The sequence below is a fragment of the Rousettus aegyptiacus genome, unplaced genomic scaffold (assembly GCF_014176215.1).
Source record: "Rousettus aegyptiacus isolate mRouAeg1 unplaced genomic scaffold, mRouAeg1.p scaffold_m13_p_3, whole genome shotgun sequence".
NCBI lineage: Eukaryota > Metazoa > Chordata > Mammalia > Chiroptera > Pteropodidae > Rousettus > Rousettus aegyptiacus.
Window position 1 is genome coordinate 1,111,842 of NW_023416306.1, and position 15,278 is coordinate 1,127,119.

Consider the following 15,278-nt stretch of genomic DNA (forward strand, 5'->3'; position numbering starts at 1 on the left):
GGCAGAGCGGGGGACTGGGCCTCCCCGGGGCGTGGGGAGAGAAGCAGAGTCCTTGTCACAGGGTGCTCTTGGGCTGCCTGCCCTCTGGGCGCCACCCCAGAGACGAGGGGCCCCGCTCCCTCTGCACCCAGGCCGCCCCGCAGGCTCTGTTCCTCCACAGCCGAGTCCCAGCACCCCAGCCCCGGGGCACAGCCTGGCTTCGGGGCACAGCCTCCAAGGCGCGCGGCCCCCAGCTCGTCCTCGAGGCTGCTTCTCTTTGGTTCCACGGGTCGATTTGATCACAAGCTCCCGGCAGACACAGCGCGTGTGTGCCCCGCGCACGTCCCGGCCCCCGGCCACACACGGGTGCCACGTCTCCCCTGCACCCCTGCCAGACCGGACGACGCGCCTCCCGCCGGCCACAGGCCCCCTCGCCGCTGGTCGCCCGCCCAGTCCGGCTTTCCTGTGACTTCCTCCGGCCTGTGGGTGGTTGTCAGGTCAGCATCTGATTTTCAGATAGGCGGGCCGTCGTCCAGGGAGCTTCCTGTTCCTGCTCTGTAGCAGAGTCCCAGAGCGCTCAGAGAACATGGCGTTCTGGTCGCTTGACGCCTCTGTATTAGCCTTGTTATTCACAGTGGGAGGCCTGGTGGTCGGGGGCCTGGCGCAGGCCCGCGCACCCAGCCCGGGGGCCGAGCCCCGGAGTGCGGCTCCCTGAGGGCTGCCTGCTCCCCCAGGGGTGACGTTGGGCCCCTGCCCTCGGAGGGCCGGGGCGGCATGCCTCCCCCCCACTTTGCAACCCCTGCTTGTGCCAGGGGGCAGCGAAGCCCGGCGCTGAGGACCGAGGCCCGACAGGGCGGGAGTGGTCGGGCCAGGGGAGAGGCGCCTCAGGAGGTAGGGCCAGTAGCGCCTCAGGCCCCCGTCCTGCCCGTCCTGCCCGTCCAGCCACAGCCCCTTCCTGCAGCCGTCGCCTCAACACGGAAGGCAGCGCCTCGGTTCAACCGGTATGGCCGCCCCGGCGAGGCGGCCGGGGGATTCCCGCGGCCCTCAGGACTGGCGCCCCGTGGCCCACACCCTCTGAAACACCTGTGGAGCCTGCCGTCACGGTCACGCCTGACCTGATGGAGCGGGGTCGCCGTGTGGGGGCGCTCCCGGGACAGGGCGAAGCGAGCTGGCGGGGGGGGCCAGGTGCGGCCGGGGCCCACGGGCTCGGCCAGGCCGCGCACCGCACTGCCGTCCCTACGTGACTAGCGTGGGCCGGCCTGGTGTGGGGGCAGCGCCCAGCCCCAGCGAGTCGGCGGATGCCCTCGGGGCCCCGGCGGAGCTGTCCCTACCCACACCCCATAGGCAGGCGAGTGGTGCCGGTTCCCACAGGGCTACCGAAGGCGAAGGTGCCACACATGGAGCACCCCAGCCGGAGGAGCCCCCGGAGCCTGCGTCTGGCCCCACGCAGCCCCTGGGAGGGACTCTGCTGGAACTCGCACTTTGCGGGGTGCTGGGGCTGGGCCTCCAGGACTGGGGGCTCCCAGCAGCTTTCCTCGGAGAGCCGCAACTTCCACTTCCTGGGGCCCCACCCCCAAGGGCTGCCCTGGCTGGGCCAATCAGGAGGTGGCTGTGGGACTGTCCCCCTGTGGGAGAGCCTGCTGGCCTCTGCCTCTGCAGGGCTGAGCAGAGCCATCAGGAAGTGCACAGGCCTCCTTCCCGGCGCTTCCCTCCCCCGGCCGGCTCACCTGCTGCCTGGTGAACTGGCGTCCAGCTGCGCGGTGCCCCCTCCAGGACCCTGAGGTAGGCTGGCCTCACGCCCTTTCTGAAGGGTGGCTCTCCGCTCAGGACTCCTGGGGGCAGGGACTGGCCCTGGCGCACGCGCAGAGGGGCACCGAGGGGCCCGGCCCCTCCGCGGCCACGGGCGCGCGCTTGGGTGATCCAGCGGAGCCAGCAGCAGGGGCACCCGGGCACTAGGGTGTCGGGCGTGGGGCCTGCGGGCTTCAAGCTAGACAGGCGGGGAGCGGCCGAAGGTCCCAAGGACCAGCCAATGAGTTGCTGCGGCCAGGTTGGCTGGGGTGACCAAGTGCAGTGACAGCCAGTCAGGGAGACCCCGCGGAGGACCGGACCTGCTGTATGCCTAGGACTGTGGTCTAGCGCCTGAGCTGAGGGCTCTGTCGTAGGTGGCCAGGTCGGGGTCTGTGTCCCCACCCCCCGGTGGCGGTGACCACGCGGCCGCTCCCGGCCTCGGCCGGGCCCCGGAGAGAGCGGCGTGCTGCACGGGGCTAGAAGGGGGGCGTGGTGAGACGGCCGGGGGGGTCCCGGCGTGGGCGGTCCCCTCGCGTGAGCACAGGGGGTGCCGCTCCTGAGTGTGGTCTGGGGCGTGCCCCGAGAGGGCCGGGGGCCCCGGAGCAGCTGGAGCAGGTGCCCGGGCAGCACCCGGGGTCCTGGGTGCCACTGCGGCCCCCCCCCCCCCCGTGACGGGGCCCTGGCTGTCCCGTGAGCGTCCAGGCACCCTTCCCAAACGGCACGGCGTTGCCGAGCCTGACGTGGAGCAGGCCAGCCCGGGCAGCTGCCGGGGGACTGTTGCGTCACCAGCCAGGCTCCGGAAGGAGAGGAGGGGACAGGCCCGGGACGTGAGCGGGCACCGAGCCGGGGAATGAGGAAGTCCGGCACGGCGTGGGGCCGTGTGGGTGGGAGGGGCACTCGCCAACGTGCTTCGGCCCCAGCCTGGGCACCGGCTGGCGGGGAGCTGGTGCCTCCCTCCCCACGCCTGCCAGGGAGGCTGTGCCAGAGGGCGGCACGCGGCACAAACAGCCCCTGCCCGCTGCAGCTCCGCGGCACCTGTCGGGAGCAGGCGGAGGCCCGAGGCGGCGGTGGTGCAGAAGGCAGTGTTTTCTTAGACACCACCTGTCCCTGGAGCAACTCCACACTGTCTCCCTCACACTTACCTGAGTAACTCAGCAGCAGAGAAAGCCCAGGGTGGCCAGAGGGGTGGGAGCAGGCCCCAGGGAAGGCTGCGGAGGCCACCGTGGGGGGCTGGTGGGGAGCAGATCGCCACACCGGCGTGGCCGCCTCTGTGGGCCTCCGAGTGGCAGTGCGGGGTGAGGCTGCGCACCTGGATGAGTTTCCTGTCAGGCTCCGCCCAGAGCCCTGCTGGGCAGCCGGGTGGCAGGCCTGGGTCCCGGCCTGGAGCGCCTGCTCAGTGAGCCGGGGCCCTTCCCAGCCGCCGCCATGTCAGACTACGAGAACGAGGACGAGTGCTGGGGTGCGCTGGAGGGCTTCAGGGTGAAGCTCATCTCGGTCATCGACCCCTCGCGCATCACCCCCTACCTGCGGCAGTGCAAAGTCCTGAACCCCGACGACGAGGAGCAGGTGCTCAGCGACCCCAACCTGGTCATCCGCAAGCGGAAAGTGGGTCAGTGCGGCCCGGCCCGGCCCGTCGGCGTGGGGTGCCTCCTGCACAGCTGAGGCCGCTGGGCGGCGCTGGGGCCCGGGCCCGCGTCCGCGGTGGTGGGGCGCGTCCCAGACCCGGCGCGGCCCTGGGCCGTGGCCACTGCCCAGCCAGGCCTCTCTGGGTTGCAGGTGTGCTCCTGGACATCCTGCAGCGGACCGGCCACAAGGGCTACGTGGCCTTCCTCGAGAGCCTGGAGCTCTACTATCCGCAGCTCTACAAGAAGGTCACGGGCAAGGAGCCCACCCGCGTCTTCTCCATGATCATCGGTGAAGACGGGACTCCCAGCGCGGGGCGGCAGGGGCGGGCGGGGTGGAGCCAGGCGTGGGGGGCACGGGAGCAGCGCCGGCGGGCCCCTACCCGTCTGGTCTCCAGATGGACAAAGTGAGGGTGCCGCACGGGGCGCATCTGGTCGCTGCTCCAATCCCCCTCTTCTAATGCTCGCGGAGGAAGCAGACGCTGGAAGAAAGGGGGACCCATCCTCCGGAGGGCGGCAGGTGGGCGGTGGGGTACCCAGACCCTCTGACTCGTCAGTCACAGCTGCTGCGCCTGAGAGGTCAGGGGCCTGCAGGGCCTGGCAGAGGCGGGGCCGTGCCCGCCCGGCCCCCGAGCTGAGTCCTCTTGCCTCACAGTGGAGATCAAAATTAGACAAAGACGGATGAGTGCCCGGCCCCAAGGCTGCACCCGGCCCTGTGGGGTCCGGCACAGGGGCAAGGAGGCGACCTGGGAGCGTCCCCTGGTCCGGTTTCGGGCGGTGGCGGGCGGAGGGCCTGACGCTCAGCCCGTCTGCAGACGCGTCCGGGGAGTCGGGCCTGACGCAGCTGCTGATGAGCGAGGTCATGAAGCTGCAGAAGAAGGTGCAGGACCTGACGGCGCTGCTGAGCTCCAAGGACGACTTCATCAAGGAGCTGCGGGTCAAGGACAGCCTGCTGCGCAAGCACCAGGAGCGCGTGCAGCGGCTCAGGGAGGAGTGCGAGGCCTGCGGCCGCGACCTCAAGCGCTGCAAGGACGAGAACTACGACCTGGCCCTGCGCCTGGCCCGCCAGAGCGAGGAGAAGGGCGCCGCGCTCATGCGGAACCGCGACCTGCAGCTGGAGGTGCCCTGCGTGCCCGGGGCAGGGGGCGCGGCCCGGGGGGGGGCGCGGTGGCCGCGGGGCGGGCCCCAGGCTGACGGGGGCGCCCTGCAGATCGACCGGCTCAAGCACAGCCTCATGAAGGCGGAGGACGACTGCAAGGTGGAGCGCAAGCACACGCTGAAGCTGCGCCACGCCATGGAGCAGCGGCCCAGCCAGGAGCTGCTGTGGGAGCTGCAGCAGGAGAAGGCCCTGCTGCAGGCCCGGGTGCAGGAGCTGGAGGCCGCCACCCAGGTAGCGGCCGGCGGGGCGGCCGGCGGGCGGCCTGGGCACGGGCCTCCCCCGGCCGGGCCCTGCCCTGCCCGCCTCTCCCCTGCGCCCCCACAGGAGGGGAAGCTGGACAGGAGCAGCCCCTACATCCAGGTGCTGGAGGAGGACTGGCGGCAGGCGCTGCGGGACCACCAGCAGCAGGCCAACACCATCTTCGCCCTGCGCAAAGACCTGCGCCAGGCGGAGGCCCTGCGCGCCCGGGTACGCAGCGGGGCCGGGGGACCCGGGGCTGCGGCCCAGCCAGGAGGGGGGGCCGCTCAGCTCTGCTCCCCCTCCCTACCTCGCCCTTGCTGGCGGCGTGGGGCCCGGACAGCTCACCCACTCCCTGCCTGCTCCCCCTGCCCCCGGATGGGCAGGCCCGACCGCTGGTCTGGGCGCCCGGTGCTGGCAGGGCCTGAGGGGCCCGCACAGCCCCCAGGCAGGGGCCGCAGGCGGTGGGGTCAGCTGCCGCCTCCCGCAGTGCATGGAGGAGAAGGAGATGTTCGAGCTGCAGTGCCTGGCCCTGCGGAAGGACTCCAAGATGTACAAGGACCGCATCGAGGCCATCCTGCAGCAGATGGAGGAGGTCGCCATCGAGCGGGACCAGGTAGGTGCCTCCCACCCAGCCACCGGCAGGGGACCCGGCAGGCGGCGGGGACGGCCAAGGTGGGGCCCCTGAGGCGTGAGACCGTTCCCACGTCCCGCCACCCACGGGGGCTGCAGCCGGCCCGGGGGTGGGGGCGGTCGGCGAAGCGGGCTTTAAAGACAAACGGCAGTGAGGGGGGCACGGCCTCCCTCCCACCCTGCCGCCGGGAAGCCCACGTCCCCTTCTGCCGGACTTCCCAGACTTTGTCAACACACGTACAGTTCTGCTTTTGTTCTGTAAAAATGGAAGCTGTTCTGTTTTGCAAGTAATTTTTTAAACTCGCGAAGCCGTGGACAGCTTTGCTGGTGGCCGTTCCGTGGACGCGGGCGGGAGGCGGTGCGTGGCGCCTGCTTCCATTCCCGTCCCAGCGCGGGGCCGTTTCTCGCAAGGACAGCCACTGCTTCAGGGGCTCTGTGCGGGGCACCCCGCCGCGCGTCAGGGGCCTTAGACCGCAGGTGCCTTCTGATCCGGCAGTGCCACTTCTAGAAACCTGTCGCCTGGGAATGACAGTATTGTGGAGAGCCTGGTGTGTGGGTGCTTATCTCAAGGGCGTGGGCAGTGTGAGAATGGGGAGCACCTGTGAGGTGAGCTGGCCAGGGCGGGGAGCCCTTCTGGCTGGCACCTGGCCGTCTCACGGGTAGGCCTCAGGTGTGCCGGGAGGCTGGCGGCTGGGCAGCCAGGTGAGCGGGGTCTCTGGTTGGTCGCCCCACTCGGAAGCAGGGACCAGACTGAGGGAAGTTGCCAGCTGTTGAACCGGTCCTGGCTGTTGGGGGCCAATTGTTCCAGGGGTAATGGGTGGGCTTCCCAGGTTGGTCCCACTTGTCACACACCTCAGGGGCCCCGTGGGTGGCGGTGATGGTGACGTGCGGCACTCGTTTCAAAGGGCACCACGCGGCGGTCAACAGCCCTGGTCTTGGTTTCGGGCCGCGGCCGTGTGTGGGGCGCGGAGTGCCGAGTGCCCCCAGGGCCCCCAGGGCCCGGGGAGACGGGCGGGGGGTGGGGGGGAGGGGGCGCCCGCACTTCCCATCGCAGTCCTCTGTAATGCATCTGACCCAAACCCTGGCACGTGGCCAGTGGCCACGGAGGCGAAAGGGGAAGAGGAGGCAGCCGTGCTGGGGACGGGGGCGGGGCGGGGGGGGGGGACACGGCCGCGCCTGGCGGCGGGGGCGGGCGCCGCGCAGGGACCCCACCCGGGCTCTCCCCGCAGGCCATCGCGTCGCGGGAGGAGCTGCACGCCCGCTACGCCCAGAGCCTGCAGGACAAGGACGCGCTGCGCAAGCGCGTGCGGGAGCTGGGCGGCAAGGCCGACGAGCTGCAGCTACAGCTCTTCCAGCGCGAGGCGCAGCTGCTGGCCGCCGAGGGCCAGCTCAAGCGGCAGCAGCTGGAGATGCTGGTCCTGGTGCGCCGCCCGGGGCCCCGGCCGAGGCAACGGGCTCGTCCCGGGACCCCAGAGCCTGGGGGAGGAGCCTCCTCATCGCCTGGGGGGGCCCCGGGCCTTCCTGAGCCCCCCTAATGGCGCCCCTGGTGGTGGGGTGCGGTGCGGCTCAGGGCCTGCAGGGCGCTCTGGGTGAGGGGTGAGGAGAGGGGTCCGGGGCAGCTCGGCTCCCCCACAGCCGGCTGATGGCCCCTCTTCTGTGACCGCAGAGCTCCGACCTGGAGGACAGCTCACCCCGGAACTCGCAGGAAGTGAGTGTGACCCGGGGGGCGGCTCCCGGCCTCAGCCTCTGCCACACCACAGCCCCACTCTCGTCCCTCGGAAGTTCCCGGAGCTCAGCGGTCCTCTCCGCCGCCGCTCGGCCAGGCGGAGGGCAGAGCCGCTGGCGCCCGCCGAGGCCTCCGTGTGCTCAGGGCAGGACAGGCCGGGCAGCACCGCCTCCCGGCCCTGCTGGCGGGGCTGTCCCGCCTGCCCCGGCCTGGCTGAGCCGCAGGGGCCCCCGAGAAGCCCGTGGAGAGGGCGGCAGCCCGGGCGGGCAGCGCAGCAGGTTGGGTCCAGTTCCCAGGAGGGCAGTGGTCTAACAGCTGCCCGTTTCCCTCCGGAAGCTGTCGCCGCCCCAGGACCTGGAGGAGGACACCCAGCTCTCAGACAAAGGTGAGGAGGGAGCGTGTGCGCCACACGCAGGCGGCCTCCTCCTCTCCCTGGGTCGGCACCGGTCCTGACCCCCGGCCCCCGCAGCCCTTGACCCTGGGGACGTGTGCCCCAGCCCTGTCCCGCTGATCGCCACAACTCCATTTACAAGATGGGGACACTGGCACCCCTCGACGTCCCCCGCGAGCAAACCAGGATCCCAAACCCGAGGCCCCGGTCTGGCGGGCGCGCAAGCCAGCTCCCGCCCTGGGGACACGCGCCTCCGTCAGGGCCCACGCCGGGCCCGGAGTGCAGGGTCGGGGCACCCATCCTGTCCTCACGCCTCCTCTCGGGCAGGGGGCAGGAGGCAGGGGAGGTGGCAGTGAGCCAACAGCCAGGCGTGCCACGCAGGAAGTGAGAACAGAACGGGGAGAGGTCCCTCTGCCTGCCAGGAGAAGGGACTGTGGGGGACGGGGGTGGGGGGTGACATGGGGGCCAGGGCTCCTCTGAAGGTGGGTGTCAGAGTTCGGAAAGTGCCCTCCGCTGGGCTGGGAGGGGAGGGCGTGGGGGACCCCCGCAGAGGGTGCATGGGAGACCAGACCGACTTCCTCAACGCAGGCCTGACCCCCGGCCCCTACAGTAGGCAAAAGAGGAAGAAGGGTCACCAAATAGAGAAGCGAGGGGTCGGGCCATCTGCCACTGTCTGAGGACTTGGGTTTGAGGCCACTGAGTCCCCACAGGACAGGACCTGGCAGGCGGCAAACCCAACCAGCCCAGAAGCTCCCACCCAGGAGTGGTGTGGCCCCTCCCAGGGCCCAAGGTGGCCCGAGGGTTGGAGCTTGACTAGGGGGAAGGCATCAGCCCCAGGGAGAGACCCGGGCCTCTTCCACCATGATGTCGCTGAGACCGGAATCCACAGTCCCGCAACATGGCCATGAGGGGAGCCGGCCTCTCAAAGCGTCTGCCCTCCTCCCAGGGTCCTGAGCCCTGGGACTGTGCAGGCCCTGGCAGTCAGAGGGGTCCCAGCAGCCTGGAATGTTCTGTGCCCAAGCTCTGCAGTGCCCCAGCCTCACTGAGGGGACAGCCCATCCTACTCGGGAGGACGGGAGCAGAGGTCGATGGTGGGAGCAGGGGGCCTCCCAGGAGCGAGGAGTGAGCCCAGTGCCCTAGTCTGTGTAACAGAGTCCTGTGGGGTCCAAGTGAGGCCTCAGGAGATGCTGCAGGGCTGGCCCAGAAACCTCAAGGATGAGGAAGGGCAGGTGTCGGCCACATCAAACTCGGTCCTGCAGGTGGGCAGGACCCTCAGGCTCAACTGTCCTTTCCAGGAGGCCCGGCCGAAGGGGAGAGCCCAGAGCAGCCCTTTGTGGCCCTGCAGAAGGAGCGGCTTTCACTGACCCCCAACGTAAGGCAGCCCTGGGGGGGCCCTGGTGTGGGCCTCAGTGAGGAGAGCTTCCTCACTCTGGACGGCTGGGGGATGATGGCAGGGGTCTCTGCCCACCGGCTCGTGGGGTGCAGTGTTTGCAGCATGAAGCTGAGCCCCCTCCCTTGGACAACGCAGCAGGCAGAGGGGCGGCCAGGACTGGGCTGTGCCTGTCTAATGGGCGGGCCACGCAGCCTTAACCGTAACCCTCGAGTCCAGCAGCCAAGGGGCCCCGCCGCCTGGCTTACAGGAGCCCTTGGCCTAGTGCCCAGTCCTGTCACCTGAAAGGTGGAACCTACATCCTGCTCCCCTCACAGTGCGTCTAGGACGCGGACAGCAAGTCTGTCCAGTGTGAACTGGGGCTGCTGACCCCTGGCCTGGCCCCCTGCCTCCATGTGCAGTCCCGGGCGGAGCAGGTGGGCGCCGGTCCGAGCCTGAGGCTCCCTCTCCTTCAGGACTCAGGCCTGGGCGGCGGGGAGCCCCCCGAGAAAGAGCGGCGGCGCCTCAAGGAGAGCTTTGAGAACTACCGCAGGTGGGCCCGCATGGACGCCGGGCGGGGAGGGGGACGGGCGGGGGGCGCCCCGCGGACACCTGGCACACCTGCGCCCTCGGCTCCCCGGCAGGAAGCGCGCGCTCCGGAAGATGCAGCACGGCTCGAGACAGGGCGAGGTGGACTGGGAGAACACGACGGGCAGCGACAACACAGACACCGAGGGCTCCTAGCGACCCGGCCGGCGTGCAGGAGGACCCCGCGCCGGCCCCGGGCCAGGAGCGGACCGCCCGCGACCCCCGCTCGGGCGCCGCCTCCTTCCGCCGTCTCTTTCTCAGCGCGCCCGTTTCCGCGCCAGCACACGCACTATCTTTATGTAACGCGGACTCCCGGCAGTGTTAGAAATGCAGCTCTTAAAATAAACGACCGCCGAGTCCGACGGCTTTGCTGGCGCGCGTGCCGCCCGACCCCGCGTCCGCAGCGCGCACCGCCCGCCGCCAGGGGGCAGCAGAGCGCGGCCCGCCCGCCGCGGAGGCTCAGGACAGGCGCTTCCGCCGTTGCCCGCTTCCAAGATGGCGGCGGCGCGGCCTCAGCTCCGCAGGCCGAAACCTGGGCGGGGCGGTCGGAGCCGGCGGGAGGGATGCTGCGAGCGGCGCTGGGCCGCGTGTCGACGCTGGTGGGTTGTGCGCGGCCTCGGGGTCCCGGTTTGAGGCGGCTGTGGGGGCGCGGAGCCCGTCCGCCTGCCGCAAGGAAAAGGCGAGCCTGCGACTGGGGCTGGCGGCCCGCGAGCTCGGAGCCGGGGCCCCGGGCGACGCACTACCAGCTCGTCTACACCTGCAAGGTGGGTGCACGACGGGGACGGGGCCGGGCCCGCACCAGGCTCTGCACGGCGCGGCGGGCATCGGTATCCGGGCGTGGAGCGGGACCGCGTGGAGGGGTGGAGCTATCCTCAGGGGCCAGGCTATCCAAGAGAGGGTCTGACCTAGCACTCGGGGGATGGAGTTGCAGCCATCCCTTAGGGCGGGGCCTTCTGGGAGGGGCTTTGCCGAAGGGTGGAGTTGTCAAAGAGGCGGGGCCGTGCTGAGGGGTGGGGCTAACCGAAGGGGCGGGGTTGTTTGGGAAGGGTGGGGCCGCGCCAAGGGGTGGGGCTTTCCAGGAGAGGGCCTGATCTAGCGCTCAGGGACAGAGTCGGAGCTATCCCTTAGGGGCGGAGCCGTCTGGGAGAGGGGTGGAGCTATTTCGAGGGGCCGGGCTGCACCGAGGGGTGGAGCTAGCACAAGGGGCGGGACCTTCTGGGATGGGATGGGCTGTACTGAGGGTGGAGCGATCCTAAGGGGCAGGGTCTTGGGAGGGGAGGGTTTGTTCCTCAGGAGGAGCAGGACCTTAGGGTGGAGCTAATCCCTGCAATGGCAGAGCCACGCGCTCCGCCCCCCCTGAGCGCTCTGTCTCCAGGTCTGTGGGACCCGGTCCTCCAAGCAAATCTCCAAACTGGCCTATCACCAGGGCGTGGTCATCGTGACCTGCCCCGGCTGCCACAACCACCACATCATCGCTGACAATCTGGGCTGGTTCTCGGACCTGGATGGGAAGCGGTAAGGCCACCTGGGTAGGGTGAGGGGACAGAGGCCTGAATCCTAGGGCTGGCCTGGTGGGTCCTGAGTCAGTCAGGGGCCCTACGGGGCCTCCCCGGAGCACCCTCCCCATAATCAGGTTTACAGAGTCTTCCTCTTCATCCTTACCAGACAGGAGGAGCAGATAAACCACAAATAACTTTCTTGTATGTCTCAAGTATGGGGCATGTTTTCATTTGCTAAATTTTCTGCCCTAGGCCAGCCCCCTTCGGCCCTGCCTCAGTGCCTGACCTCTGCCCTCAGTGACAGCAGGCAGGACCCATCTACCTGCCAAGGCCACCCACAATGACCTTTCCCTTTGTGGTCCCTTCGTCCTGCAGAGTTCCCTGCTGTGGGGCAGGGAGCCTAGCGAGCCACTCCTTGTCTCGTGTCAACACCGGCCGCTTGAGCACACTAGAGTTAGGGATGCATGTGAGGCGGCGTGGACAGGACCCTAGGCCTGCCAGGATCGGCCTCACCCCTTTGGAGAGCAATGGTCAGGAGCCTTGTGGCCAGGTGGCCCTGGACAGTTCAGTTTGTCTTCAGAGCGAGCATTCTCCCCTGGGGATGGGACTCATAGGGGTTGCCTCTGGGGGCTGTGGAAAAGGTTCCGTGAGGGCAGCACGCAGTGGCCCTGATGCCACACCAGTGTGGGGACCCCTGCTCCTGCTGGAGCCTGGCCTTGCATGCCCTCAAGGGACCAAGGTGCAGGACTGGCACAGGGTCTGGGGTGTCATGGCGCCTCCCTCTCTCAGGAACATTGAAGAAATCCTGGCAGCCAGAGGGGAGAAGGTGTGCCGCATGGCCGGCGACGGGGCCCTGGAGCTGGTGTTAGAGGCTGCGGCGGCCCCCCAACCCACTGCAGCTCCAGAACGGGATGAGGGCCAGGACACCACCCCCTCTGGCAAGACGGAGCCCAGCTGACCCTGCCTGTGCCCTCCAGCAGGGTGCTTCGGCCTGGGGCCTCTCCACATGTGCCTGCTTCTGTCAATAAAAAGACATCACTGTGGATGGTGGGGCCCGGGCTCTCCTGTTGTCCCTGGCTCTGGAGGTAGATGACTCACAGGGACCCCCTCCTGTGCAGCTGCAAGGTCCCCCGGCCCAGCGCTGTCAGTCTGCTCCAAGGGACCGTGCTTGCGCTGGCCTGCTGAAGGCTGCATCGAGTGGGAAGGGGCTCGACATGGAGTCCAAGCCCGTCCTGACTGCTGCGTGGCCTTGGGCAGGTCACTTTGCCACTCTGAGCCTCTGTCTTTCTGTCTGCAGGTGGAGGTGGTCATGGTGCCACCTCGTCAAGGGTACAGACAGGACAGACGAGGGACAGGCACAGGGTGGCTCATTGTGCCCCCGAACGTCAGGCCCCAGTCTTGCTGGCCCTGGGGAGGGACCTGGACGGGATGGCCAGTGAGCCACTGTTCTGGGGCAGGATCAGCAACATGTGCAGGTCCCACCCCTGCGGCCAGACCAGGGAGGCCCCACGGATCCTTCCTGTGCCGCCTGAGTGTGTCCCCTGGTCACAAACCGGGCTGCTCGCTGAGGCCACTGTGGTAGCGAGAAGGGGGGTGGCCGAGTGCCCCCGCACACGCCCCGGGGTGTGCGGCTTGTCTCCCAGCCTCGTTCGACCGCCTCCTCGGTGTCGCCGTGTATGTGGAGGCGCGCTTACCCCCAGCGGGGTTCTGGGCTGTGTGACCTTCAGCGTGAGTCACCAGCCCGCCTCGCACATCGTGGCGGGGTCTCGCTTCCCATCACCGCCCGTGTCGGCACTCGGCGCCTGGCTTTGTTTTCCGGGGCGTCAGCAGTTTGTGCCTCAATTACCCCCGTCTTTCTCCTGCCGAACAACCCTCTATTACTCCACCCAAGGCCGCTGTGCCATTTGCAGAGACTCATCATTCTGGAGCCTCCACCAGCCCCGTCCCCCTCCCCGGAGGCGGGGGCCGGCGGGCCTTGACACACAGGAGCTGGGGCCGGGCTGCGGCCTGGCCGCCTTACTGCCCTCGGAGTTTGGGGAGGCCCGGGGAGCTGGTGGACCCCTGGGAGGACCGCCGGGCCCCTCCCTCCACGGATGTGCGACAGCCCCGTGGTTTGGGTGCATGTGTTGGCCACGTTTGTTAATTTTTGCATTCTGATGATTTGACCCTGCTGCCCCAGAGGGCCTGCCCCTCCCAGAGAGAGCGGCAGACCCCAGGGCCCACACCAGGGCTGCCGCTGTGCCTGGAGCTGCGGGCGCTCTGCACCAGCCTGCCCAGGGCCCGCGGGCCCTGCCGCACCTCGGCCTGCGGTTGGGGCTCGGCTCGCCGTCCCCTCCCCCGCCTCCCAGCTGTTCCAGGTTTCTGGCTCCCCCCCCCCCCCGGGTATCTTTCCTCCCCCTGCCCCCGCCCGGGACCCTCTCCAGTGCGTCAGGTTAGGGAGCCGTGTGTGTGGGGACGTGAGGTGAAGAACGCCAGCTCGGACGTCTGCAGACAGCGTCCTGCAGGACTTCTCAGAGCCCTTAGCATGCTGACCCGGATGGGAGCCTGTGCGGGAGCACGCGGTGGGGGAGCGCCCGGGTTTCCGGGGCACCGTGAACCGTCGGGGGGTGCGGATGGGAGGGGAGCAGCAGTGAGTCACTGAGGCCGGCGGGGCCTCTCCTGCCTGCACCCGGCTCCCAGGCCCTACTGGGCACAGTGCCTTATGACAGCCGTCGCTTTGTGGGGCATTGTCCCCAAGCCGCCTCCTCTGCTGTGTCCCAGGTCGTCCTGTTGGGCCCACCGCCAGCGGCGTCTGGGGGATGATGCCACCGGCCCACTGCACCCCCCTTGCTATAGGTGGCCCGCGGGTCCTGGGCGGGGACCTGGACTGGACAGACACACGCGTCCTAGAGTGTGTGTGGGTCCAGGTAGGACATGGTCCCCCCAGGGCGCCCGAGGCCCACGTAAGCACCTTGGCGCCCAGGGGCTGGCCAGTGCCATCGAGCCCCGCCGTGCACCGAGCTGCCCAGGGCTGGCAGCTGCATGGCGAGGCCACCCTGGTGAGCGGGAGACCTGCCTGGGCGCACCTTACTGCCTGCCTGCTGTGCGGGTACCGGGGTGGTGCCGGTAGACGTCACCTGGCTGCCTGGTCGTTCGGGTCCCCGCGTGGGGTGGGGTCTCTGCTGAGCATTGACTGGGGCCAGAGGCCTTCCCACCTGCAGCCCTCCCCTCCACAAGCCTCCTGCCAGCCCCGACTGCCAGCCAGGCCGCCAGCCCCTGCCACACACCCACGTGCACTGACTCGGCCACCTCTCCACACACACGTGCCCAGGTGTGCTGCCCTGGCCATGGCCTCGTCTGTGGGCACCTCCCGCCCTGCAGTCCTACCGGGCCCCCCAAGAGAGGTGGGGGAGCAGCAGCTGGCCTCTCAGCTTTCCCCTGAATCCAGGGGCCACACGTGCCCTCTGCTCGGCCTGGCGGTCCTAGCGCCTGCACCCATAGGTGTGCCTGGGCACAAGCCTCGGGGCACCTGTGAGGTCCGGGGCTCGGCAGGGTGATCCCTGATGGTCCTGATGCCCTGGCGCTTCCAGGACATGCACATGTTTGCAGACAGACACACGCGCAGCATTTCCCGCGGGACGCACGGCATCTCCGTGGCGGGGGCTGCGAGGGGCACGCGGGCTTCCTGGCCGTTTCCGGAGTGGAAGTCTCCCGTTCGCTCCACCCACTGGCCCGCCTCCCCCAGCTCCCAGCGCACAGGCCCGTGGCTTCTGCCTCATAGATTCCTGTCCCCTTTGGGGTCCTCTGTCCCCCTCTGAACTCCAGGGAGCCCGAATGCGTCTCCCGGCTGTGGGCGCCTGACCAGACCAAGGTGGGGGTCTCAACACCCGAGTCGACTGCCGTTGGCCTGGCCTGAGGCCCCGGTGCCCAGGGGCCACACCATGTCTCAGGCCCTGACTTCCAGGTCAGGAGATGAAGGCAGGGAGCAGGCTGCCCCCCAGTTTCTATCAGCCTCTGGCCAGAGCCCCCCAGTTTCTATCAGCCTCCGGCCAGAGCCCCCTCCTGTGAGTGGGGAGGCAGTGGGCTTCCCAGCAGGGCACTGGGTATTTGTGGGGGTGGCCTTGCTGGCACATACCCCAACTGCCCAGACGTGAGCCCCCCGTGGGGCATACGCTGAGGGCTCCAGCTCCTTCGCTGTGTGGGCCCGCTGGCTCCAGCCTCCTGGCACGAAGCCTTCCAGGTGCAGCCCGGGGCAGGCGTGGCCCAGGAGGGGCGGCGTGGACGGCCGTGGGAGGGGCAGGGTGGGGA

General features: G+C 69.4%; 2 protein-coding genes across 6 annotated transcripts; both read left to right on the forward strand.

The window, feature by feature from the left end:
* Positions 1–401: 401 nt before the first annotated feature.
* Positions 402–9,854, forward strand: CARD9 (caspase recruitment domain family member 9). Of its 5 annotated transcripts, none has more exons than XM_036239291.1 (13): positions 402–476; positions 3,185–3,376; positions 3,544–3,681; positions 4,205–4,509; positions 4,600–4,779; positions 4,873–5,016; positions 5,276–5,401; positions 6,648–6,839; positions 7,085–7,126; positions 7,481–7,529; positions 8,831–8,907; positions 9,381–9,457; positions 9,549–9,854. In XM_036239291.1, the coding sequence occupies exons 2-13, from the start codon at positions 3,193–3,195 to the stop codon at positions 9,646–9,648; spliced, it is 1,614 nt and encodes a 537-aa protein (XP_036095184.1). In that variant the 5' UTR covers positions 402–476; positions 3,185–3,192; the 3' UTR covers positions 9,649–9,854. The 5 variants fall into 5 exon arrangements, with proteins under 5 accessions (XP_036095184.1, XP_016008540.1, XP_016008541.1 ...); XM_016153054.2 differs by lacking the exon at positions 402–476 and adding an exon at positions 485–1,761; XM_036239290.1 differs by lacking the exon at positions 402–476 and adding an exon at positions 1,770–2,137.
* A 138-nt stretch (positions 9,855–9,992) lies between these two features.
* On the forward strand, positions 9,993–12,036 carry DNLZ (DNL-type zinc finger). The gene is made up of 3 exons (XM_016153049.2): positions 9,993–10,256; positions 10,868–11,007; positions 11,781–12,036. Exons 1-3 carry the CDS (start codon positions 10,056–10,058, stop codon positions 11,947–11,949), a joined length of 510 nt encoding a protein of 169 aa, XP_016008535.2. The 5' UTR covers positions 9,993–10,055; the 3' UTR covers positions 11,950–12,036.
* The last annotated feature ends 3,242 nt before the right edge of the window (positions 12,037–15,278 follow it).